At 41.5% G+C, this 27,238-nt stretch overlaps 1 protein-coding gene across 2 annotated transcripts in view; it reads right to left on the reverse strand.

Annotated features, from left to right (window-relative positions):
• Positions 1-27,238, reverse strand: part of PCCA (propionyl-CoA carboxylase subunit alpha) — a 225,965-nt gene that overhangs the window by 76,710 nt on the left and 122,017 nt on the right. For both annotated transcript variants that reach the window (XM_077927686.1, XM_077927685.1), the window contains exon 19: positions 5,396-5,498. In XM_077927686.1, coding sequence (XP_077783812.1) covers positions 5,396-5,498 — 103 coding nt within the window. The remainder of the gene's footprint in view (positions 1-5,395; positions 5,499-27,238) is intronic.

Below are 27,238 nucleotides of genomic sequence, written 5' to 3' on the forward strand. Positions count from 1 at the left end.
TGAGAAAGGCAATGAAATTTGGAGCGAAGAAAGCAAGCCTGGGCAGCGTTGCCCCTAGAAATCTCCCCACTAAGCCTGAATTTCAGAGGTGCTGATGCAAAAGGAAGTAATCCACCACATCGCATGTGCTCAAATCAAATAAATCAGCTAAAAATGAAGTGGCAGCAACCAGGACACACAGAGCTAACTACTATTTCTGTTGATTCATGTCTAGCCTCTCCATACAGCACTCAACATGCTGATAAAGATAACTACTGCTGCTATGCCAGCAAAAGGAGCTCACAGTTATCTTGTCAGTCTTAAAAATAAATGGTCTCAATCCACCTCATACACTTCTCCCATTAATTTCAGCAAAGCTTGTGCAGAATGTTTTCTAAATGGATTGTGCCTAGAGCGTTCATTTTGTATCCCAGCCTCCACTCACCGCCACCCCCAGCCACACCCCGGCAACTGCGATTCTTTCTATTCATCAGACAGTGGCCCAGTTCACAAGTCATGGTAAACAATAGTTAATGGATTTTTGGTAAACCTGTTGATCTTGGCCGCTTTGTTCCTCCCTGCTAGTGTGCCAAAGAAACAAACTATGCGCCTAGTCTGGCATTGCATCCAAAGTGGGGACTGTGGGTTGTTTTATTCAAACCAACCACGATCAGTAAACCAAAAACAAACCTAGGTTACAGATCATAGCTTGTTTGGAGTGGAACAAATCAAATCACAATCCTTGGTTCAAACACAAACGTTTCTCCTTTACATGATGTGCAAACAGGACCTTAATGTCGCTTTGCATAATAGGTACCTGCATTATTCCCCGTTCTCCACCGTCAGATGGTGTTCAAGGACTGCACGCAGAAGAGGAAAGAAGAAACCTCTGTAGCAGCATGCTATGGGATTATTATAAATCATATTGTAGTCAGAAGCAAGCACAAAACATTCATTTTTTGACCAGCAGACATGTTGTGAGAAAGTACTGTGGGCACCAGTCACAAAATGGCTGCTATAGGAGTGTGGAATAACACAAAATTAGAGAAAGCATGGTAGCCAGTGTTGCCCTCTGCCATCTCACTTTCAGACAACCAAGGGAAGTCAACTACATATGTCTTGCTGATCCCGATTATGGAGATCACACAGTCTCTCTCTCTCTCTCTCTCTCTCTCTCTCTCTCTCAGACACACACACACAGAGAGAGAGAGAGAGATAGAGAGAGAGAGAGAGATATGCTGTTGCTGTTCAGCAACTTGAAAGCAGATCCCTGTACCACAAAAAAAAAAAAACAACACAATGTGGCCACACATACTCACTCACTTGCACACACATGTAGTTTCAAACCTATGAACAGAAGGCCAGCATGAGTGGATCCAGCAAGAAAGAAATGGGTTCATATGTATAATTGGCCTTTTGACCAACTTCCTAAGTTAGCTTACACATTGGTACGGCTGAAAATGAAGGGTGTGTGTGTTGATTTCTATATTTCTAAAACCTGACCCAAACATGTTCCTCATGCAGTCTTGTCCCATCATGATTTATCACTCATTTGTTGCTGAATGTCTAAAGCTTCAACTGAAAAGGGATAACTTCAGCTCTACATGCAATGTTTGATGTATGTGCAATGGCCATTATCTGTCTATGCTGATGTCATCATGCATGATGAAAATGCATGTTTCATTTGAAAGGTGACTTTAATTTGTGGAAATGTATTTTGAATGTTATTTTATCTGCCATTAATATAAAAGTGTACACATCCAAATTTCAAGCTATGTTAGCGTATCTCTGAGAAACATTGATCGATTGAAATACGCGGGACCTCTTACAGAGCAGGTAAACAATTTTACAGCCAGAAGGAGCAGGAAAAAACCTCATGAGGAAACAGTTAAAAATATATATTTGAGGTGTGGGGATCCAAAGAAAATAAAGTGGGGTGGTTAATTTATTAAAGGTTTGAATGAAGTGGGAAGATTTTGCTTGACGCATAAAAGATAACAGCAAAGGTGTCAGGGTTAATCTCCCTTGGGGAGCTCCATAGTTGGGAATGAACCATAGAAGAATGTTCTGCCATCACTATCTGCCTGCTTTGTGCTGGCAATACACCTGGAGAAGGGCTTTCATCTCAGCTACCAGGTGGGTTCCTTACGTAAGTGGCCAGTCTTTTGGGTAGGCTGAAGCTAGACTTTGGGGTGGCCAATCACTGCCACTCTCCAGATGTTGCTAGACTACAACTCCTATCAGCAAAAACTCAAGGGCCGCAGGTTAGCCACTCTTTCTTTAAGGCAATGATACCATACTATCCCAGGCTTAGAAGGTCTAAAGAGAGGGAAGCAAGTCTCTAATTGCTTTATCCAAAACATTTCTAACTATGGAAACCTCTGCCGTGGCCCACTAATTTACCTTCCCTCCACCAAACCTTAAAATCCCCCAATGTTTTATCCTTATACTGTAGACATTGTGCCCCGGTCCTTTCATGGTTCTAATTTCCATTTCTTGCATCTTTTCTAACTCTACGGTATTCTTTTACGAGATGGGGCAACCAGAACGGTACGCAGTATTCCAAATACAGCATTCCTGTGCAATGCCAATCATCTGTTGTATAATATATAGCAGCTTCCTAAACCAAATGCCTCTCTTCCTCCACCTTTTTGTGTGCCTCCATTCAGGTACGCAGGAAAGATTGAGGCGGCAGCAATACTGGCAAGGATTCTCAAGGATAGCGGCTGCTGAAAATACAAAGCTTTGCATACAGACAGGGTTGGCTCCACCTATAGCCTTAGCTTTCTACACAGCTCAGTGGAATCTGCTTCTTGCATACATGTGTCTCCTTAATGTGAACAGGGAGACCTACATCAAAGAGGTTAGGTTTCCATTCATTTTTAAAAGGACAGCGGGAGAGTAGGGGGAGGGGACCAAGAATATGGCTGGAATGTATACTGGTCAAAAAAGGTCATCACCCCAACACAAGAGGACATAAGATTCCAAAACAAAATGGTAAGCATGAAAGATGAGAAGGGACAGGAAGTTGATTAAATAGAAAATATTCCACAACACTATAAATATTTATGCAAAGCAAATTCTGCAAAGCACTGAGTATTGCTGGAGCCATGAACACACTTATGTAAATAGGGAAAATACAGGTGCCAAGTAAGGAAGAGGTGTTCAGCTTAATTACAAAACTATTTCAAGACATCATTAACAACTTTTAAGTGTTCATTACAATATACAGAGAATTGTTAACATGCATGTCAAGAAAGCTCATGGGATTATTTTCTAATGTTTATTTTTCAGGTTTATTTTGTAAAAGTAAGCTTTTGTGGAAGTGAACTCATTGGAGAACTCATTCTTAATTTCATTTCAGAACACATCTGGTGTGTTTGCCAGCTTTGAGAAAGACAACGGCCCCAGTTTAAAAGAAGTAGCCTGAGTTAAGAATACTTGACATTCAAGTGGCTGGAAACAGGATGTGTGGAGCTGGCCATCTCTAACCCTTTATCACCAAGATGTTAAATATCAGGAGGATACCAAAACGAGCATGCTTTCCACTTTCCCAATTCAGACATATTCACAGCAGAGAGAGAAGTAAACCAAATAAATACTGAGAAAGAGAAAAGGATGCATCTATGGAAAGATAGCACAATTATCTTTTACTCCTTTATTCCTCACTGAACATTCCTCCTCTTGGTGGCAGGAAAATTACAGAGCGGTGAATTAGACAGATTCAACGTTTTACGATACTGGGCTATTGTATGTAGATTCGCCATTGTTTATACTTCTAAATTCTTCTAGCCTCTACCTATTAGCTTTACAATAAATTTAACAAAAGCATTCTACTATGGGGAAATATGGTCACTTTATGGTACTGTTATTTTTTCAAGGTGTCTAGACAACATGAGTTCCATTGTTCTCTGCAAGGTTCTCTCCAGAAACATTAGCATGGGTAAAAAGAAACCAACCACTTGCAGCTTAGAAGCAACAAGGTGGAGCACCTCCCCATATGGAACAGTTAAGTGCCCTTCCATGTCAAGAGGAAGGCTAGGGGATTTACAGCCAAGTCGTTTTGTAATTTCTCTCTTTTTCTTTTGTATATTGAAACCAGTACAATACTGTACGTGGCCAAGAGAAGAAAAGAGAAGAGAAGGGGAGGACAGACCAAATGGGACTGCTGCAGACACTACAAGGAAAAGGAGAGAAGGAAGAAGCCAGCTTGCCTTGCCCCAAGCTTCTTGCTTAAACCTAATCTATTGCATGCTGGGAAGGACTGATCTGAAGGCATGAAGAGTCTAGCGTCTTAAAAAATAAATCAGCAAAGATTAGGCCCTGCCTCTTGGACCAGAGGAAGGCCTTCCTGAAACTATTACCTGGTTCACACATAATGCGAAAACAAGCCATGGCTTAGCATGAAGGTGCAAATGTGCAGCTTCCCAGAGAGATTGCGTTCACTTTCCTCAGCCGCCCATCCTACTGCAAAGCAAGCAAAGCAAAGCCATGGTTTGCTTCAGCATTATGTTCAAACTGCGCTCATGATTTATCTTTCTCCACACAAAACTGGTAGCCAAGGTTTGTTCTATGTCTTGCTGCTCATGGTCTTTCTGGGGGAGATAAGCTATGAGCCTGGGTTCAGATGTAACGATGAGCCAAACCATGGCTTAGCTTACAGCAACGTGGCAGCAGGAAGACTGGCGTAAAAGCAAAGTGATCAAAATCTTGTCTCTGGGAACCCACAAATTTGCTTGTTTATGCTAGTTTGGCTTAGTGTTGCATTCAAAATGGGCTTTTATCATAACATACAGTGTGAAAGAACAGCATAAAATCTGACCTGCCCTTACATAAAATAGCAAGTTAGAATAGAAAGGTCACCCAAACGGGCTGTGAAAATTCATCAGCAGGAAGTTTCAGTTCTCAGACATTTCCAGGCAAAAAGACACACACACACTTTCTCCATTGTGCCATATTGTAGCCTTAAGGCTGTTGAATAATATGCAGTGTTAGCACACAGCTCAGAGACTGACCACTTGTGCATCTTTCTTGGAGTGCATACTTACCTTGTTTTCATGACGTCAGTTTCAAAATCTTCTTTAAAAAATGCTACTGCGGTGTTACCAAATCTAACATCAGGTATGTGCCTTTAGCCACTTGGTCTCCACCAAACAGCAAGGATTCCAGTGTTTGAAACAGAATAACTTGATGTATGGACTGCTTTTATTATGTGGCAACAATTCAGTAATATTTTTTAGACAGTTCTGATAGTAATTTCCCGTTTTTATTACCATCATATTGCTAAGAATCATCTTATCATCATTATGAAGTGTGTGCAAATAAATAAGGATTTCGGCTTCTAGTTTTGGGGCGAAAGTCAATACCACATAACAATAAAATCTTGACTGCTTGTGAAAAGAGAACAATGGCTTACCAAAAATGTAGACCCTTGAGATGAAGCTATAACTGAGTGAGTTGTTTCCCCCAGCTGGATTGATAGCTCCCAGTTGTTAGCATCAGGTGGAACAATAGAAACCCTAAAGCAACAGAAAGACAAATAAGAGTACTTTAAACATCCTCAACCCGTGTTTCATCACTGGCTCTCTCCATGGTTTTTATCACAAGATTAAAAAAAAACAAAACTTGGATCATATACTATATGCATATAAATTTTTCAGATGCCTTGGTTTATTTATTCCGCCTCTCCCATAAGGCAGCTTACAACACCTAGCCAAACAATATTGTAAAAATATCCCATAGACACAAAACAACCCTCAAATTTTTTGCAGACGACTTCCAACCATTTTCCTGAGGCAGACAGGTCTCTGCACTCTACACATGGCTTCCTGGCAATATAGCCTGCATTTAGTAACAGCCTTTTACAAATGTTAGAACCATGACATTTCAGGTTACAACTTTGGAGGGAGTCGTGTAGCTGAAGTATGATGAAAATCTGATTTATAGCCACATGTAACCTTAGCTGCAAGAACATCATAAGGAAAGGCATAAGTGATAGAGCACATGCTTTGCATCCACAATAATACTAGATCACCAGTTTAAAGTATTGCAGGTAGCAAGATCTCTGCTCAGATCTTGAAGATGTTTTAACAGTCAAGGAAGGACATTATTTAGAAAACCAGCCCTTCTTTATTCATCACTGATGCCATCACTAGAAGACTTAACTGACAGCATAAAAAGACAAATGAAGCTCTCAATGGAAGTTTAAGAATCATCGTATGAAAGATGATTTTGTACTGACCTGCTGTAGATACTTTAAGTATGTTTTAATCTTGTTAGCTGTTGAGCACACCCATGGAAAGGGATCTAATAAATAAACACGCTAAGTAATTACAAAAATATTGAGTATTAGTTCCTGCTTGTGGACTTCCCATAGACCTTTGGCTGGCCACTGTGAGAACAGAATGTTGGACTAAATGGGCCTTTGGCCTGATCCAGCAATGCTGATATTTTAGCATTAACATGGGTTTAATTTTTTTTTTAAACAACCTTAAACTGACTGAGGATTTGTATGAAAACACTAGTTTTATGATAAAGTGGAATTCCAATTTTACCAGGTAAGGTGGTGGGAAACCACTTTCAAATGCCTTTGTTTCTTATGTACAGTGGTGCCCCGCAAGACGAAATTAATTCGTTCCGCAATTTTTGTCGTTTAGCGAATTTTTCGTCTTGCGAAGCACGAAATCCCATAGGAATGCATTGAAAATCAATTAATGCGTTCCTATGGTCAAAAAAAGTCCAAACAAAGCCAAATTTGGTACAACAACAGTTTATTAACTGCTCTTTAAAGTCACACATACTGTAAAGAGCAGTTCAAAAATTGAAGGGAAAATAAATTAACTTTATAAACAAAACATGTCTTTGTTTTTAGACAAAGAAAACAAAGTCGCGAGACGTTTTCGTCTTGCGAAGCAAGCCCATAGGGGAAATTCGTCTTGCGAGGCAAATCGAAAACGGAAAAACCTTTCGTCTAGCGAGTTTTTTGTCTTGCGAGGCATTCGTCTTGCGAGGTACCACTGTATTCATTTGTTGCAGGTTTGTAACATATCCAGCCCCACTAACTATATCTGATGGGGGAAATGGCTCTGAGAGTAAAGGAAACTGCAGGCTTCAGGGGACAGAATCGAACTCTGAATAAATTCTTAGAGCACACAACACCAAGTAAGATGAAGCCAACTAGTGAGGTGCAGCCCACAATACAAATCAGGAATATCGCAAGCTGTCAAAGAGAAAGTTTGAGACAGTTGCTGGTCTCCCAATGCAACCTTTACACATTTCAAGAACTCCCTGTAGAAAATGCACAGACTAAGCAGTTTGTCCTTTCGCACTGTCCTTAAGCTGCATTCTGCCGTGATGTTCCAGACATTTGACAACAATAGTTAGGCTGTGCCAGCTGCTTACTGCGCTAATCATAATTTCACATTGTTACCCTGTGCTCTCTTCCCATCCTTTTCATTTGGCTACCTGTTCATTACCATAATTGGGCCACTTTTCTCCTTGAGTTCTTCCCCTGTGATTGTATGCCCCTGTTATCACTCAACATATGCTTAGTGATTTGATTATGACAGAAGCCTATTGGTTTCCTGCTCTCGACATATACTTCAAATAATCCTAGAGAGTACACTACTATTCTTAATTACTTTTGTAGAAAAAATGAAAAGTTATTCTCAGGATTCTTGGGTAAAAAGCAAAAAACGGTATCAGGATAAACCTGCCCACAACTATCTCACATGAGTTAAATGGCAGGTTGAGCACCTTATGAGTGATATCTTACCAAGACCAGAATGAACCAGAACGATCAGTTTGTGATCTCCTCTGAAATACCAAATCATATGTACAAAAGCCCATTCTAAGATTAAAGCATGTAGAATCTACCTTTTGGGGAATACAGCAGTGAATATACAGCCTATAGCTCAGTGGTACATTTCAAGCTCTGTGTGTAGGCATTTCCAGGTTCAAGTCATGTGATCTCCAGTTTATGGCAGGTGGCAGGAATGAGTCTTTGGAGGGCCACTGAATGAGTCTTTGGAGGGCCACTACTCGTCAGAGCAGGTAATATTGGGTGAGAAGGGGTTATTTGTGAAGACTCCTGTGTCCTTTTGAAGATTCCCCAATGTTTATCACAGCAAGCTTATGAAAAAAGTGTGTGTATTTGACCAAGAGAGAGAGTAGAATGCATTTTAAGAGCCATGGCTGTGTTGCCTAGTCAATAACATATTTATTTACTTTTTGACTGTGTTCTCTTCCATTGCATGAATTCTGATGCAAATTAATAATACTGAGATGGAGGGAAGGACCAGCAATTGTGAGTTTCTACAATCCATTGATCAAATATTTTCACAAAGACTGGGTTCTTTAGCACTATTAGATTATGAGACAACAAAAGAATGCTTTTCTTCACCCTCAACCACCTTTTGTTTAAACAGCGAAAGCTTGAAGGAATGTCTACTCAGACCAAAGTTTATGCAACTTTCTTCACTTCCACTCTTGTTTACTAGCACACTGAAATAGCATCTGCTCAAAGAGTGTTTTGTGCAACTTAGTGCTGACATCAACAGATTAATCTGCATCCTTATTTTTTTATGAAGCACAGTTCACTAGGTATACATTTTGTATTGGGTCTGCCACCAGCCTTTTGTATTTCCAGTGCTTTGTGTGTTTTTACAATTCTAGCATTAGTTTATGACAGTTGCATTTTTCATTTTCTTATTACCAGAGTTCTGGTTACCACAATATGTGCAGTATTAGCAGAACAAGCTTTCCGCTGTTGGAAAAATACACAACCCCAGACATAGCTACTACGTCACATGACTGATGCTGAATGATTCATATAACAACTTGCCAAATCATTGTGAACTGTTAATCAGGCAACAGAGCTGAGCAACAACATGGACATGCCAAGCAAATGAGTCAGTTGCCCATTCAAAGCATCTGCAACTCTTGCTCACCTAGATAGAGCTACCATGGTAGCATCAGAATCCACGTTTCCCTGATATCTTCTGGAGTTGGTTTAGTTTGGAGAAGCCATATACATATGATCTCATTTAAAATCATCACTAATTTTCTGATTACTGATTCATTTTCATTATCAACAGAACTTTCACAAATTATTCCTGAATGATTTTTGGGTAGATACAGGCCGGTCTTCTCGCTTGCTTACCATTTATGCCTATCACTAACAGAACCCCCTAAAAAAATTGATAGCTAGCACAACACTACTAAAGAAAGAAAATATGCAAAGTCAAATTGTTGGGTGTTGGGTTATTTTTACTTATTTGCATCCTCTTTTAAAAATATTTTCTTTCAAAGTGGATTCTGAAATCAGAAAAGTAACTACAATTAAAACTACAAATATCATAAATATCACACACAACGTACAAAAAAATCCCTGTCAACTACTTACAGGGTTTTAAACCAGAACCCAGTGCCCTGTGCAACAGGTGACAGTAAAAGTCAGAATATTCTAATAGTGTTGGGAGGAAGAATTGAGAGTCTTCAATTTTAGGACAAATAGTTTGACAGAATCTGGGCTTAAAGTGGAAAAGTTGGTCTGATGGTGCACTCATTCCCCTTGTGAGACAAAAAGGGACCGCTGCAGTTATAGCATGAAATGGAAAATGGTAGAAAGGTGTTGGCTTTGATCAAAGGAGCTGTAAAACATTTCCCAATACTACTGCTATTAGAAGAAAAAGGTCATCCTGACAGTGAGATAACGCCCATTTTCTGAAACACTAAGTTCATCACTTAAAATCCAGAAAGCGGAGCAAAAGTCAGGTGTAGACACAGCTTTAGGTGCAAACTGAGCAAGACACCACTGGGATTTATCGAAGGCGGGGGGAAACCATGCAAAATATTAGCTGGAATAGGCATAGCTTGGAACTTATATGCACAAAGAACTACAATATGCTGCTACTTCCATTCTTGCCTCCCTGCCAAATGGTTTGGTTGTTTCTGTATGAAGCATCAGCGTTCACAGCTTGTATTTTCCTTGCTGCAATGGATTCTCAGCTAGAGAACCTGCAGAACATCAGAAAAACAGGATGCCTTAAAAAGAAATGGACATCACCCGTAGTTAAACTAAACGATATAAAAACCAAAAGCAGCAATGTAAAGTTTCATTCATATAATCTAGAATAAATAGTTGCTTTACTCAGGCTTAGATTGTCAGCAGCCAATCAGCATGTAGGAGCTCAATATCCAGTTTGCTACAAAGGGGTACCCCCCTGCCTTTATTTGCAACTGCTGCAGATGATGTAATGGGATATAAATTAATGTCACAAAGGGTTATGAAAATAAAAGTATAGATTTAATAAAATTCAAACTATCAGGTGTATGGAGCTTAAGGTGGGGGAATCTACATTAAAGTGTAATTTGTCTTCAGACTCTCAGGTAAGAATCTGAGCAACCCCAACATTGCAAAACTATGTTACATGACACACCGCAAATACATGCGGCTGTTTTTTCCTGTTGCACAATTATGTATTTCAGCAGCTAAATAAAAGTGATATATTGACTTAAAACAATATTAATGGTCAAAGAATAATTAAGAAATCCTTCATCATAACTTTCTCAGCGGGAGGCCTATAAACGATCAAGAATAATGTGCTGTATTCTTTAGGCACTGAGGTCAATTCCTGCATACAAATCTTTACAGCAGAAGTGGGGGGAAGAAAAAAAACCCTTCAGAAAGTGGGCCATTCATCTGAACCAAGTTCAGAGAATTTCCAGCACTGTGAAAAGATATGTTATGCAAGCACATAGATGTATTCAGTGGGGGTAGGCTGAACCAGCTACATGGAGACTACAAAGAAGCCCTCCCATGGTTCATGAATAAGTCGAGGAAATGATCAGAAAAAAATAGAGAGATGTTTAGACAGATGGCCCACTTAAAATGCCTGGGACAGGGCATAAGCAATTTTAATGAAACTTTAGATCTAGCATAGAAATTGTGGTTTTCTTCCAAAAGGAAGGAGGGGTGGGGTGGGGAGGGGGAGGAAATCAAGAAAGGCAAACAGAAATTTAACAGTTCACACAACAGTCCATTTTATGGCATAAAAAGACAAAGCATTTTCCAGCATTGTTTGTTGAATGAGTTCATATAAAGAAGGATCCTTCATCATGCCTTCGGTTATCAAGAGGAATATAAAAGCATGCAATAGATAGATTAAAGGAATTTTAAACAGAAGCCGACTGCCAAACAAAACAAAAATCGTAGCTTTTACTACTCCAGTGCTTTCAACATTTTCCAGCATAAAGAATCTCAACAGCACACACAAAAAAGATAAAAGCAGGGCTTTCATATTTTTGAGAAATAAAATATGGAAAATATTCTACTCACTTATTTCTCATATATAAATACATGCAGGCACACCCAATATGCTCCTCACTCTTACAGAAAATACACTAAGTATATCTGTACATTAAAAAAGAAAATTAGATTGCAACGTATTTAATTGACTAAACCATGGGGCACACCATCCAAGGTTTGCTACCTCAGATTACCTTTACAAAGCCACTACTCAACAGTATTTGCAGAATGAGTTTTTAAAGATGCTTTTATATAAAACTATCTAAATTTCTGCCCATATAAAAGACAGTCTTTGATTTTTTGATGCAGAAGTCAATGGGAACAGTAGCTATCCCACACCAACAGCTATTCATGGAGGACAGGGGGCTGATTTCTCACTGTTTTTTCTCTCTCTTTAAACCTAAATGCAAGAAAGCCAAACCCTCCTCAGGATAATAAGGGGCACTAAAACTGGAAGAACATGACCAAATAACAACTGACCAGAAATTGACTTAATAATACGGAATGGTGCACAGTTTTGTAGGAAATGCAAATTCCTTCACGCCGAACATTCATGTGACATAAATGAATCTGCATTTACCACAAGAAGTGTGCACCTTTGGTTCCATTCAGACTTCAGGTCAATATATATTTTTTTAATGTCCAAATCTGTGTCAGTGCCCATTTGAGGTTGGTTTGCAAGCAACCATTTGTGTTAACTATGGTTTGCAGCAACTAAATTTACAACCACTAATAAACATTTATGGCCATAGCTCTATGGAGAAATATGCCATTATTTACGTAATGATCATGTCAATACAGTGGTACCTTGGATGTCGAACTTAATCCATTCCAGGAGTCTGTTCGACTCCTGGAATCATTCAAAAACCAAGGCGTAGCTTCCGATTGGCTGCAGGAGCTTCCTGCACTCAATCGGAAGCCATGTCAGATGTTCAGCTTCTGAAAAACGTTCACAAACAGGAACACTCACTTCCAGGTTTGCAGCGTTTGGGAGTCAAGCCGTTCAACAACCAAGGTACCACTGTACATAAATGGTTGTATTCAGACTTATGCTCAGAAGAGCAGGAAAAAACAAAGGCGGTGGATTTTGCCAATTCCTCCTTTTCCCTGTAGCTCCCAGGAAACTCCCTTCGGAGGGCTGCAGAGCCAAGTGGTACAGGGGTCTGCTCCAGAAGGAGGTCTCTGCTGCATCTCAGTTGCTTACATAAACGGAAAGAACTATTCCATTCACAGAAGTGGCAGTCAGGGTCCAACCTGTGTACTTCACAAAGGAATTAAGTTTTGGAAAAGACAGTCCTTGTTTCAAGAAGCTTTCAAGCTAGATTTTAAAAAGAAATAGAAGGACAAAAGGAAGATGGGGTGGGGTGGGGAACAGGAAATTATTGATATTAATGGGGAATACGAACAATGACTTGCTTACTTCAGCCAAGTCTATCTGAATTTACAAAGATGCAAAAAACCTATGCCTTGGGTCATAAAGTGAAAGCCTATACAGTCTTATAAATAAGCATCTTTGAAACCATTTTCCTTTTTTCCCATTTGCACAAAGTTAGGCAAAATATTCTTTCTTTTTTCAGGATAAAGTAAGCACTGTAAGGCTTGGAGGCAGATATCTGCTATCTGTTCTACTGGAATAAGTTTCAGTAGTTCATACCAAAGATACACTGAAATCTTTCATATTATACGCTGAATTTCAAAGTGCTTTGGATCAAATCCTTAGCCTACACACAACTGCATCATTAAACTCAACCGGCTGCACCCAGTGAAAAAGCTCTGGCGGCACAAGGGTTTTTCCATATGTGCAACAGAACTTCCTGCCCAGTCCCTTCCAGCTTCCTGCACAATCAGGTTTTGGAGGGTTGAGGGACCCTCTGGAACAGATATCTGTACCAAGATGTCTTGGTACAGAGAAGAGAAAATAAAAGTCCCATTTCACCAGCAGAAGCCCACTGGTGTATCATTAGATACAATCAAATTAGTACAGTGGTACCTTGGGTTCCAGACGCTTCAGGTTACAGACTCCACTAACCCAGAAATAGTACTTTGTTTCAGGATGAGGATAGAAATCGTGCAGCAGCGGCGCAGCAGCAGCAGGAGGCCACATTAGCTAAAGTGGTGCTTCAAGTTAAGAACAGTTTCAGGTTAAGAACAGACCTCCAGAACAAATTAGGTTCTTAACCCGAGGTACCACTGTATTATAAATTTATATAAATTATACATTATTAAATCAGGACTATCGTAAATGTAGCCATTTTGTATAACGAAATCTCAGCATCAACTGTATTACAGTGGTACCTCGGGTTAAGAACTTAATTCGTTCCGGAGGTCCGTTCTTAACCCGAAACTGTTCTTAACCTGAAGCACCACTTTAGCTAATGGGGCCTCCTGCTGCTGCTGCACGATTTCTGTTCTCATCCTGAAGCAAAGTTCTTAACCCGAGGTACTATTTCTGGGTTAGCGGAGTCTGTAACCTGAAGCGTATGTAACCCGAGGTACCACTGTATTATATCTAAAACACATATAGTACCCATAAGTAACACTGGTCGCACACAAGCACGTTTAACTGATATAGAGTGCCACAGGGCTTAAATCAGGCATTCCCTACTCCCTAAACCAGGCAAAATCCGTTTCGGGGGCATAATCCGGCCTGCCGGTTGGTTTTATCCGGCCCCTATGGCAGTTTATTACCTGGGATGAAGAAGAAGAAGAAGAGTTTGGATTTGATATCCAAGCGGCTAACAATCTCCTTTCCCTTCCTCCCCCACAACAAACACTCTGTGAGGTGAGTGAGGCTGAGAGACTTCAGAGAAGTGTGACTGGCCCAAGGTCACCCAGCAGCTGCATGTGGAGGCCCAGGGAATCGAACCCGGTTCACCAGATTACGAGTCCACTGCTCTTAACCACTACACCACACTGGCTCTCACACTGGGATAAAATCCTAAAAAAACCTCAACAACTTCAATCTAAAAGCAGCTCAACAACTTTGGTCGGCCCTCACGGCCCTTCACTTCATCAAATCTGGCCCTCTTTGAAAGAAATTTGAACACCACTGCCCTAAGCCATATAGGTGAGATGAAGGAAGCACATGCAATTCTCAAGTAGGAAGTTCCAGTTCTGTAGCACTGACTGCTATTTCGCTCCAAGGTCTCCGGCATTGTTTGAAGCTCTATCTACTTCCCTGTACTCTGCCTCGTTTACCTAAAATTTCCTTGGCCACCAATGCTCAGGACCAGACAGAGAAGGGGAAGACCTTTTTCCTCAAACTGCTTTCTGAGGGAACCTGAATTTCCTTCAGGAGAAGAGCAGCAGCAGGGACAATCGAAGGGGAAGACCTTTTTCCTCAAACTGCTTTCTGAGGGAACCTGAATTTCCTTCAGGAGAAGAGCAGCAGCAGGGACAATCGAAGGGGAAGACCTTTTCCCTCAAACTGCTTTCTGAGGGAACCTGAATTTCCTTCAGGAGAAGAGCAGCAGCAGGGACAATCTTTTTTCACAAGATGGCATGTTGCCCTGCATTATGCAGTCAGGAGGAGGAGTTGAGTATATTCTAGGGCCAGCCCTCAGCTAATGGAGAGTGATGATGGGAGAGTTCTATGGGTGTTCCCTCCACAGGCATGTTGATGGGGAGTGTATGTTACTCCAAGGTAGAAGTTTGGAAATTACCGCTTTAGACAAAAGAGCAATTTTCAAAATCTTCTAATAGAGCAAATATTAATGAACTGCATAAGTGAACATTCATGTGAAATAAAGAGGGGGGGCATTCATCCTTTTTTTTCAGATAAAGGAAAGCTTTGCACAGGGGTTAATTGTTTGTAACAAATCTACATCCCATCAAGTCACTCTGAGTAATTGGGGAGGCTGCTGGAGCCCTGTCTTCTCTCACAGTAGATTATATTCTCAGAGGGGAAAATTGGTAGTTTTTTGGTTGTTGTGTTTTTTTTTAAAAAAAGAACACCCCAATACAACATTAGCTATACTCAGCATGTGTAATTAGACCCATTTAAGTCCCTCCAAAAGAGCCCAGGCTTGCACTGATGAATGACTTCCTCAATGGTAGTCCAGGATCAAGTTAGTATTTTAAATTAATTGCTAAGGATTTATTAATATTATGAAACTGCTTTAAATTTGATTTTAATTGTTTCGTTATTATTTAATTTCGTGAACCACCCTGAGGGTCCATTTTGGCTTTGTGCTGGGACAAGAAATATATATATATAATTTTTTAAATAAAAAAAATGGCTGACAGAAATAAACATTACTTTTTATAAAATAGACAAGAAACCAATGAGCAGGAGAAAAAGCGGGATGCCAGGGATTGATTAATACAGAGGCACTGTGGTGCAGAGGACATTTTCAATGCATCTGGATCAGGCTAAGATGTGATTTAAAGACTATGGATCAAAAAGTCAGCACTGCAACGCCTTCACACACACAAGCTTAGCTTGGACTGATACACAACTAAAGACGACAAAAAGAAACAAGGGCTACCCCTACCATTACCTTAATGAGGGGGACTGGCTCTTATCCCACATACCCTTGCCATACCATCAGATGCATGCTCAGTAGTATCAGTTCTAGAAAGAGAGCTTCTGAAATGATTTTGAGATGCATTCTCAACAAGGAAATCCAAGGAACACCAACAAGATCAGCACATCCCCATCTGGATGCAAGTTCTTGTTAAAAACTCAGCACTCCATTCTGGCATTCTCAAATTTATCTCCCCCCTTCTCTTCCCTTCCCTTCCCTTCCCTTCCCTTCCTTTCCCTTCCCTTATGTGACTTGTCTTTCTTTTCGTTGGAAAGCTTGGGTCTTACTTTCATATGCGTAAAGTACCTGCCACGTACAAAACTGTAACTGAGCTGAACTGCTTCAGGAGACAGTTTCCGTGTGAAAAGCAGTATATATGACCACAGGCACCTGCAGAAAGTAACTGGCAGAACAACAGCTGAGTTGAGATCATCCTTGACAGAAACTATCTGTGTGTGTAAGCATTTACAAACAAACACACAAAGATGGGTGCTTGCTTAGTTCTGTATTTAGCTTTACGCTTAAAGCTGAAATTACGTTTGTAAAGTCTCCAGGTGATAAGTAATAACACCCTTTTTTTAAGAGGTGTGCATGAATTTAGTCATGTGCTTCTTTAATTAATATGGACGACTGTCCTGAACATAAGTTTTACCTAAAGGTCTCTTTCTATACTGGCGTATCACCTTTCAGACCAATAGCTTGTTCAGTTAGAACAGGTTAGATAAAAATGTAGTATGCTCTCGGGAGGAGTTCTCAGGAGGATAGGAGTACCAGTAAATTAACTGTTACCATATGTTTGACTCTTTTGGGCCAATTCAGTCATAAACCCTTGCCAAACCACATTTTGGCAGACAATCGCCTAAAGTAGCTTTCACTCTAACTTAAACAAGGAGCAAATGAAAGAGAGCTTGGAAATTAACAGAAGAAACGGCTTTTAAAGCCTATTATTGACAGAATAGTGTGTAGAAAATTATTTAAACAAAGCCAGTAAATGCATTCGGCTGTATCAATAAAGCAACTGGATCATCGAAAGACAATTGTTCTCTTAAATTAATACAGAAAAAGAGCAAGTATTTAAAGCAAACTAGCACTGCAATATCAGATATATCATTTTTCATGGCATAAGGTTTTTTCAAAAGAATTAGCTTAACAATGTTACAAGTTCAAACTTGTGAATGACAACTATAGTTTTCTTGCATTGTAGCAACATTATTTTACCCCGATTAGCAAAAAAGAAATATTATAGTCTTGCCTGCAAGACATAAAGCAGTAACTTTAACATTTTTACACAAAAAGACCATTTTGAAATATGTATTTTTAAGGGAAACTAGGAGTGATTGTGGTAAAGTGGAAGGAAGAAGTTGAACATCTGTGAATTATGAAACTTATTTTTACAAATATAATAAATGTGAACGGATGACATTTTTACAGCTATTGAGCTGATGTATAATATTTTTTGTTTCAGATTTCCAAGCTACATACTCAACATTAGTCTGCACTGATGTCTATGTGGCTCATCTAAACAAATTTAGGCTACATTTCTATGCACATTTACTTGTGAGTAAGTCCACAGGGACGCGGGTGGTGCTGTGGGTAAAACCACGGTGCCTAGGACTTGCCGATCGTATGGTCGGCAGTTCGAATCCCCGCGGTGGGGTGAGCTCCCGTCGTTCGGTCCCAGCTCCTGCCCACCTAGCAGTTCGAAAGCACCCCTAAAGTGCAAGTAGATAAATAGGGACCACTTTATAGCGGGAAGGTAAACGGCATTGTGTGTGCTGCTCTGGTGCAGGCTCGCCAGAGCAGCGATGTCACACTGGCCATGTGACCCGGAAGTGTCTGCGGACGGCGCCGGCTCCCGGCCTCTAGAGTGAGATGAGCGCACAACCCTAGAGTCTGACAAGACTGGCCCATACGGGCAGGGGTACCTTTACCTTTAAGTCCACTAGTGGTGCTTGCGTATGAGCAGACATGTATAGGATTGCACTGTTAATTTTAAACACGAAATGTAAAATACACTATCTAGAAGTTATTGTTTATTTTACAGGAAGAATATTATTTATGTTGACGATTTCTGATTTTGCTGATGAATCTCTTCACCTTCTGACATTTTAAAAGGTAACATTTTTGAAAAGTCGTGGTACTGAAATTACATTAGTTTGCAAAACATACCCACCGTTTAAAGTATTTAAGGGGGTTAAACAAAAATGCTAACGCTTAATGCAACATTAAGCATGTGAAATAAAAACTTGATTGCTTAGGAAGCATGCTATGCTGTTACCCTAGTGACAAGTTTAAAAAAAAAAGGAAAGGAAAAAGACTGCAGGCTGAATGGCTGTATGATATGAAATTAAAATGTTTCACATTGAACAATCCAAAATGAATTGGGAAAGGTTAGAGCAGAGGAGGGAGAAATCAATTCTCCAATGGCAATGGTGAATAGAAAAGAAGTATGAATAGGATTTGCCAGTGGGGTGCAACAGCTGCCAAATATCCTGCAGCCAAAGAACTACAATAATACTGATGAAGTGTGCAAGAGCTTTAGGAATCGTTGCAGGGAGCAGAGGAGTACTCTAACAATAATGTCCCATCCAGCTCCTGCAGCAGAATCAAAGGAAAGATTCATCTTCAGAATTGCAACCCCCCACCTACAAATATGCATATGAAAACTCGTATACAAAACTCACTTCCTTAGCAACCAGGATCCAAAATGCCACAGAGCTAGTTCCATGAGCCAAAGGACTCTTAAGACTTCCCTTTCTTCCAAACCAGGCGCCACATTTTTGAAAGATTCAAAAAATAATCACTGAAAGCTTCAAAAACACTTTACAGTATGACATCACATGGGGTCCAACTGTCCAGACCAAACAAAAGGTTAAAAAAAAAAACCCTTTACCCATGCTTCAGTCCTCAGGCAAGGAAAGTATCCTGGCCAAATGAAGCAAACATACTAGAGAAAACAGTATGTGCACCTAGAGATTTTGAGGAGCCAACTATTTCTCCCAACCCAACACAAAATGGCCTGCTTAGGCGACAGCATGTGATGAGATAACTGGTCCTTATCTCTGATGTGTTTCAAGGTTCAAGAGGCTCTGCAGTAAAAAATGCTCAACCACTGAACATGTGAACAGCTGAGTAAATGCTCAGCTAGTGGCGGTCTGCTGTATTCTCATTATTATATTTTTTTGCTGTAGTTTGGTTGCTGTTTTAGTTACTTAACATTTTATTGTATGGTTTTATAGAGTGATAAGATGTAAGCCATCAGTGGAACTGATGAAGAATGGAACCTTTAGCCATACTCGTGGCAAAGACTAGAGCTCAATACTCACCTTTCTCTCATCCCAAGAGAACCATAATGTAAACATTGCAGTTAGTGATAGCACCATAGAAAACTGTTGCATGCAAGATAGCCATTGCATTACACAATCAAAGCAATGTGTTTATAGAGTTTTCAGTTTAACAGTGGCAAAAAATTCATGAAAGATAAATCTTGGGCCACAGAGACAAGGGTTGTAGAGGTGCCAGGCCCAAATCTTAGGACCCCTTAAATTAGAGAATGGGAAATTATGTTCCTTCAGATGTTGTTAGACTACAACTCCTGTCTTCCCTAACTATTTCTCATGATGGCTCCAAATAATGGAAGCAGAAATCCAACATCATAATAGTCACTGGTTGCCCACCCCTGGATTAAACCGTACCTTTGTCACATGCAAAGAAGGGGAACTACCAGGTACAGCTTGAGAGCCTAGTGTCCTGTGCATTTTCTCTAACTTGAATAAAAATTTACAGACCTCTGCTTTGAATACACTAATTATCAAATGCAACACAAAGCTTATTAACTAAAGTGGTGTAAAAGTGTAAGTGGGAAATCCTTGATTAACATCTCACTTCATCCATAAACTGAATAGAATACCATAGATGAGTCACACTTTTGACCTTCCTGAGAAATATCTGGTTCCTTTGGACAGTCCTTACCCCTTCTAGCTTCTAATATTTGATTTGGCTGAGAAATAAAATGGCATATCCTTTTTTAGGAACAGTTCAAAGGATTAAGGGCAGAACTCCTCTAGGTTTGTACTGGCCAATGCACATTTGGTGTCTTGGGTGGAATGAGCAGACCAGAAATGATAGCTGCTTGCAACCATATCCTTAGAGACAGGGACAGAGGAAAGGGGGTGAGGTGGGTATGGGCCGCCCTGGGTATCACCACTGAGGGGGGTGACAAAATGCCGGACGGCACTCACCACGGGGCCTGCAGCGCACCCAAACCACATCTCTCCTGGGAGTGATGTGGTGGCTTGAGTGCCCACATGCTCTGCGCTGCCCCAAATGGTCCACCCACCACCTCCCCCTCAGCTGTAGGGCAGCTGAGTGGGGGGAGGTAGGCAGACTCCTTCAATGTCCCGCAGAGCGTCCTGCCCTGGCTGGCCCCACCCCGTGGATGGTTGGCCCCACCCCTGGGTGCAGGGCGCCGCCCCAGGTTCCCGATCGGCTCACTCCACCGCTGCTTAGAGATGCAGGCAGGTTGGCCAATAGAGATAGAGACTAAGAACAGGCTTACATGATATTTCAGTAAACGTAACAGGCTATACTCTTATGTCTCCACCACAGCCACCCAACCACACAGGAATGTTACGAAAGAATTACTGTGATGGCGTGAAGTCTTTGTACATAAATCCTAATATATTACCATTAAATGACACTTCCTGAATTTTGCATCATTTGTTCTGTTAGCCTGTTTTTATTCTATTAAAATTACATTCCAAAAAATTGTGTTCCTTCCCATTCTCTTTGCCCCAATAAATATATATTATAATCACCATTCACTTAAAGCTAATTTGAAACCGTATCACAACTGTTCACATAATGGTAATGATGAATCTAAAAATATTCAGATAAACTATTGTTAAAGTGTTATGGGCGCAGAAATGCAAATGCTCATGGGGATAACAATATAACTGTGGCTATTTCAAATACATTATGTATTTATATTTAATATTTTTCATTTCAGTGATCTCTGTTTGAAGTGCTGAATGCAATTTACAATCTTTAAAAATTGTATTCTGAAGATACTTTAAGAGAGGCATCTATTAGCTCCATTTTACCATTCAAAAATAAATAAATCCAACATTACAAAAGCATGCCAGAGGGGTGTGGGAGCAGACAATGCAGACGAGACCTCTCAATGGCAAGTTCCTTTGTCTTTAAAAGGACAAAGGTTTAAAATGTCCTCGTTTTAAACACAGAGCCAATTTTTCCTCAAGCATGCTACATCGGGTAATACAGGCATGCAGCAAACCGTGGATTTTTCCAAGCTATGAATGATGGGAGGCCAAAACCAATAGAGAAATTAGGAAAATAAGCTTTGCAGCCAACACAAGCAACACATAGGAAGTGCTGTAGGCAATCAGCGTTAGAAGTGTAAACATTACATTAGTAGACCCAAGAGAGGACCACACCTGGAGCACTTGCTCTCCTATTCCCCTGTCCAAACTGCTAATGAAAATAAAGATTCCCATTAGTTGAACATCACTTTTAGTTTGAGAGATCTTGGCTACGCCAAACAAGCTAGATTCTCTCAAGCCAAACTATGTCCACTGGAAACTGTATCATAATCTGACATCATGATAACCGCAGGATTGTTGTTTTATCGCCTAAAGTAAAAATGACTTGAAGCAATGGGTGGCACCCACTTGACAATAAACCAACCTATTTAAAAAATAAGATAAATGCTACGTATAATTGTTCAAAGGGACGCGGGTGGCGCTGTGGGTAAAAGCCTCAGTGCCTAGGACTTGCTGATCGAAAGGTCGGCGGTTCGAATCCCCGCGGCGGGGTGCGCTCCCGTTGTTCGGTCCCAGCGCCTGCCAACCTAGCAGTTCGAAAGCACTCCCAGGTGCAAGTAGATAAATAGGTACCGCTTACTAGTGGGAAGGTAAACGGCGTTTCCGTGTGCAGCTCTGGCTCGCCAGAGCAGCAATGTCACGCTGGCCACGTGACCCGGAAGTGTCTCCGGACAGCGCTGGCCCCCGGCCTCTAGAGTGAGATGGGCGCACAACCCTAGAGTCTGGCAAGACTGGCCCGTACGGGCAGGGGTAAAGGTAAAGGTAAAGGTACCCCTGCCCGTACGGGCCAGTCTTGACAGACTCTAGGGTTGTGCGCCCATCTCACTCAAGAGGCCGGGGGCCAGTGCTGTCCGGAGACACTTCCGGGTCACGTGGCCAGCGTGACATCGCTGCTCTGGCGAGCCAGAGCTGCACACGGAACACCGTTTACCTTCCCGCTAGTAAGCGGTCCCTATTTATCTACTTGCACCCAGGGGTGCTTTCGAACTGCTAGGTTGGCAGGCGCTGGGACCGAACAACGGGAGCGCACCCCGCCGCGGGGATTCGAACCGCCAACCTTTCGATCGACAAGCCCTAGGCGCTGAGGCTTTTACCCACAGAGCCACCCGCGTCCCTAAGGGCAGGGGTACCTTTACCTAATTGTTCAAAACTGTGCAATATATATTCACAGCTACTTCCTGTAAGAAATCTGTGCCCCACGTGATATCAAGCATTTAGATAATTACTTAGAAAAGAGAAATCTGCTGCGATTTTTCCGAAGAAAAAGAATGTTTGAAAAGCTACCTTTAAAACTGACCAGATTTCCCCCACAAAATAGGAGAGAACTCATGGAACTTTGAAGTGTCAGGCATAGCCCTATTGGCTTTAGCCCAAACGTAGCAGAGTTTTCCTGCACAGCGAAGAAGCTAGTTGCGGCGGTAATGACTAGTCAGCTAGACTCAGAATAACTATTTACAGGATTTATTAAAAGGAAAAAATAAAAACCAGCAGAGTTTCTGCATACAAAACAAAGCAAAATAAATCCTCTCTTTCTCTCTCTCAAAACCATACACAGCACTTCTACTCCTAACAACACCTCACCTCAAACTGAGCTAGCAATCCCTTGATAACAGAGCAGAGTGCTGGTCGTTAACCAATCAGAGTGAGTAGTTTCTAGGTCAAGCAGACCTGGGCTTTCTGCCAAGAGTAAATTGACACCAGCCTGAGTTAATTGTGCGAAGCTAGAATCTGCAAGTTTCCCACGAGAACCAATTAACAGAAACTGAACACCCCCTCACAGATTCTGCTGAACAATTAACACCAAATGCACCTATGTAGGAGATCATTTTTCCAGCAAACCTAAACCCTTGCACATTCGCTTGTTCTTTATCTTTGCCAATGGTTTAGTTAACACATCTGCTACATTTTCTTCACTTGATACATAAGTACAGGTGATTACATTGTCTTGTACACAGCAACGTACATTTTGGTATTTTACAGAGATATGTTTGGAACGCGATTTGAAACCCTCTGTTTTACTTAAGGTTATACAAGCTTGATTATCAATGTAAACTTGTACTGGTTCTCCACAATTTACATTTAAATCTGCTAACAAATGCTTGAAATAAATCACCTCGTTGCACAATTCACTCAATGCGGCGTACTCTGATTCCGTTGATGACACACTTACAACGTCTTGCTTGCGTGACCGCCAGCTGATTAAAGCTCCACCGACCATTATGACTAGTCCTGTGATAGATTTTCTATCCGGCAAATTTCCCCAGTCACTATCACAGTAGCAACTCAACATTTCATCCTCTGAAGAATTTAATTGTAACATATAGCCAATTGTCTGTTTCAGATACCTCAGAACTTGTTTTACCCCTTTCCAGGCATTTAGTGTGGGTCTTGAGACCAATCTACTTAATATGCCTACTGCATAGCTAATATCAGGTCTGGACCACTGTGCTAGATACAATAAACTTCCAATTACAGAGTGCTATACATCAGGATGTTCAAATTCAGGACTCTCATCTATATGAAGTGTTTTTATGAAACCTGGATCCATAGGCACCACTGCCCCTTTGCAATCCTGCATCCTGTATGTAGTCAGTAGTTGTTTAACTTTGTTCTGCTGACTAATTAGACAGCTGCCATCTTGGGCCCAGCACACTTCCAACCCTAGATATGTCCTAACCGGGCCTAAGTCTTTCACTTTGAACTTACTGGACAATTGCTTGGCAAACCTTTTAGTTTGTTTATCTGTTTTGCAGGCATACAAAACATCATCTACATAAATCAGACAAAACTCTTGATCACTGCCTGTACCACGTACATAAACACAATTGTCAGCTGTACTCTGCTTGAAACCAAATGACACTAAGGCCTCATGGAAACATTTGTTCCAAGATCTTGCAGCCTGTTTGAGACCATATAGAACTTTGTTTAATTTTAACACTCTATTGGAACCTGTCTCATAACCAGGCGGTTCGGCTAGATACAGGTCTTCTGATATTGATGCATGTAAATATGCAGTCTGAATATCAAAATGGTTTAACAGGAGTTTTCTCTTTGCTCCAAGCGTTAAAATCAGCCTTACACTGTCTCCCTTAGCAGTAGGGGAAAAAGTCTCGTCATAATCTTTTCCAGGCCTCTGAGAGTATCCTTGAGCCACTAAACGAGCTTTGTATTTGTACTCTCCTGTCACCAGAGGTTTAAGTTTGTACACCCACCTGCAGCCTACAATCTTTGCCCCCTCAGGCGCTACTACTGGTGTAAAAACCTTGTGCTCATTCAGAGAGGACATCTCTTCCTCCATTGCCTGTCTCCAGAGCTCTGCCTCCTCTTTTGGTAACTTTAACACCTCCTGAAAACTCTTGGGTTCTGCAATCACACTAAACACATTTGCAGTATCTGGAGAAAAACGCACCGGAGGCACTCCTTTGTTTTGTCTTTTAGATCTTCTGGGAGAAAATTTTTCTTCTGACCCACTTTCCTCCTCAGAACTACGACCTCTCTTTTGTTGCATAGCAACTGGTCTTTGGCTAACTCCACTTTCTTGAGAGCTCTTATCTGAACTTCCCTCCCCCTCAGACTCTGATTCTCTGTGTCTACCTTCAGAGTCATGAAGCTCCTGGGAAGGTTCAAACCAAACCTCAGTATTGGCATGTAGTCTCTCCCAGCCACTATGTTCACAAAAACTGGCATTCCTGGAGATCACAATGCCATTTGTCCCTTCAGCAAAGCGGAAACCTTTTCCCAGCTCCTGGTAACCCACAAACACTAACTGTTTGGTCTTAGGATCTCCCTTCTTCCTCATTTGTTTCGGAATTAATACCCAGGCTTTTGATCCAAACACATGCAAATGGTCAATTTTGGGTTTTTTCTGAAACAATTTAAAGTACGGGGTTGTACCTATTGTTTGATGAAAGAGCCTGTTTTGGAGATAACACGCGGTGAGCATGCTCTCCCCCCAATAAGACATGGGCAAATCAGCATCATCAAGCATGGCAAACATCATATCTTGTAAAGATCTGTTTTTTCGCTCTGCAACGCCATTCTCCTCTGGGGAAAAAATGTTCGTTTTTCTATGCCCAATGCCACGCTTTTGTAACCAATCTTTAAAGGCATTTGACATAAATTCGCCACCTCTGTCCATCTGAATCCTTTTGAGTTTAATGGACAGAAATATTTCCACAGATGCCACCCAGCCTTTAAACTTAGTGAACACGTCACCCTTATTCTTCATGGGAAAAACCCAGGAGTAACGCGTGGCGTCATCCACAATTGTTAGTGAAAAGCGCGATCCACCCCTGCTTACAGCAAATGGACCAATTACGTCCATGTGAACCAGCTGTAGCGGTGACTCACTAACTCTGTCACTTCTGGGGTAAGAGACTCTGTGGGTTTTGACCTTTTTACAAACATTACAATCAAGGTACTTGTTACAACTCTTTAAATTACCCCCATCAGCCAATTCAGACATTTTTAGTACACTTTTCCAGCAAGCATGCCCCATTTTCCTATGCAATAAGTGCACACAGTTGTCATGTATAGCTTTGTTATTCACTGCAGGCTGAGATTTACTGACTACTGCTGCAACTTGAGATCCTGCTTTAAGCCAAAACAAGCCTCCCTCTGACTTAGCAGTGCCTAAAATCTCACCAGCCTTCTTAATAATGCAACTGTCTCCTTCAAAATACACTTTAAACCCAGCTTTTAGCAAACAATCTACAGACATCAGATTGCTCCTTAATGAAGGCACACACAGTACATTTTGCAGACATTCACGAAGACAAGGAACAAAAACTGCACCCCCCGAAATCACTTCGGAAGTACTTCCGTCTGCTAGAGCCACCTGGCTGCGCTGTGCTGAGTTCTTGGAAACAAACAATTCATCTGAATTCACGATGTGGCGAGATGCTCCCGAATCGACCACCCAGACCGCTTGTTTCTCATCAGCAATCTTGACCTCGCCGGTCACCAGCTGAGCCGACTGTTTTCGTTTGAAGAATTTCTTTTTACGCTGCTGCTGCTGCTGATCTCGTCTCTGCTCCTGCACCGGCAACTGAGACTTGACCAACTCCGGACATTGTCGTTTTAGATGCGCTGAAGACCCACATCGGAAACAACGCCTAACAGCAAACGCTGACTCCTCACCGGTACGCTGCTTTTGCATCACCTCTGGCACGGCATGAGAACTCCTTCCAAACCGCCCGCCTGTAGAAGCCTCTGCAGCCAACGACCTTTCTTGCCTCTTCTGCCATTCTTCAATCAAACGCCCAGTAATGTAACTGACTGATAAATCATGCTCCTGCATGCCTTCTAGAGACAAAACTAAATTATCCCAGCTTTCCGGGAGAGAACTCAAAATAATAGCCACCTTCTCCTGCTGGTCTAACGCACAGTCTCTTTCCTGTAGCGCAGCAAACTTTAACTGTAAACTGTGTAGGTGTTCCTGCATTGTAACCCCAGGCTGTAACATTGCCTTGTACAATGCCTTGCGAATGAACAGCTTGGAAACCGCTGTCTCACGCACATGGAGTTCTTTAAGTGCTTGCCACACACCTCTAGCTGTCTTGATTCCCCTCACATACGGCAACTGGGAATCTTCCAGCCCCAAGACAATTGTGGCCCTTGCTCTTTGGTCTTTATCGAGGTCTTCATCATCAGGCTTCGCAGGAAACTTACTCACCACTTGCCAGAAACGATCCCTCTGCAGCACTGCCTGCATGCGTTCCGACCACAGCAAGTAATTGGAGTCATTCAGACGCTCAAAAGCCATCTGAACTGGTTGTGAGGCCATCTTGAGAGCGATGTCCCTGGAACCCGGAACCAGCTACTCACGACCACCGAGAGAGAAAACAGGAACCACAGCACCCAGCACTCGCACGCTGCAGCTGTTGTCCTTGTGTCCACTGCGTCACCAGCTCACCACGGTCAGGAACCAGCCAGAGAACAACAACTTCTGGAACTACTGGAACCAACGCCGTTGATGCTGACACCACCGCAACTCAGGCTGGCAGCACAATGCCCATAACCTCATGGAACTTTGAAGTGTCAGGCATAGCCCTATTGGCTTTAGCCCAAACGTAGCAGAGTTT

The sequence above is a fragment of the Podarcis muralis genome, chromosome 4 (genome assembly GCF_964188315.1).
Source record: "Podarcis muralis chromosome 4, rPodMur119.hap1.1, whole genome shotgun sequence".
Classification (NCBI taxonomy): domain Eukaryota; kingdom Metazoa; phylum Chordata; class Lepidosauria; order Squamata; family Lacertidae; genus Podarcis; species Podarcis muralis.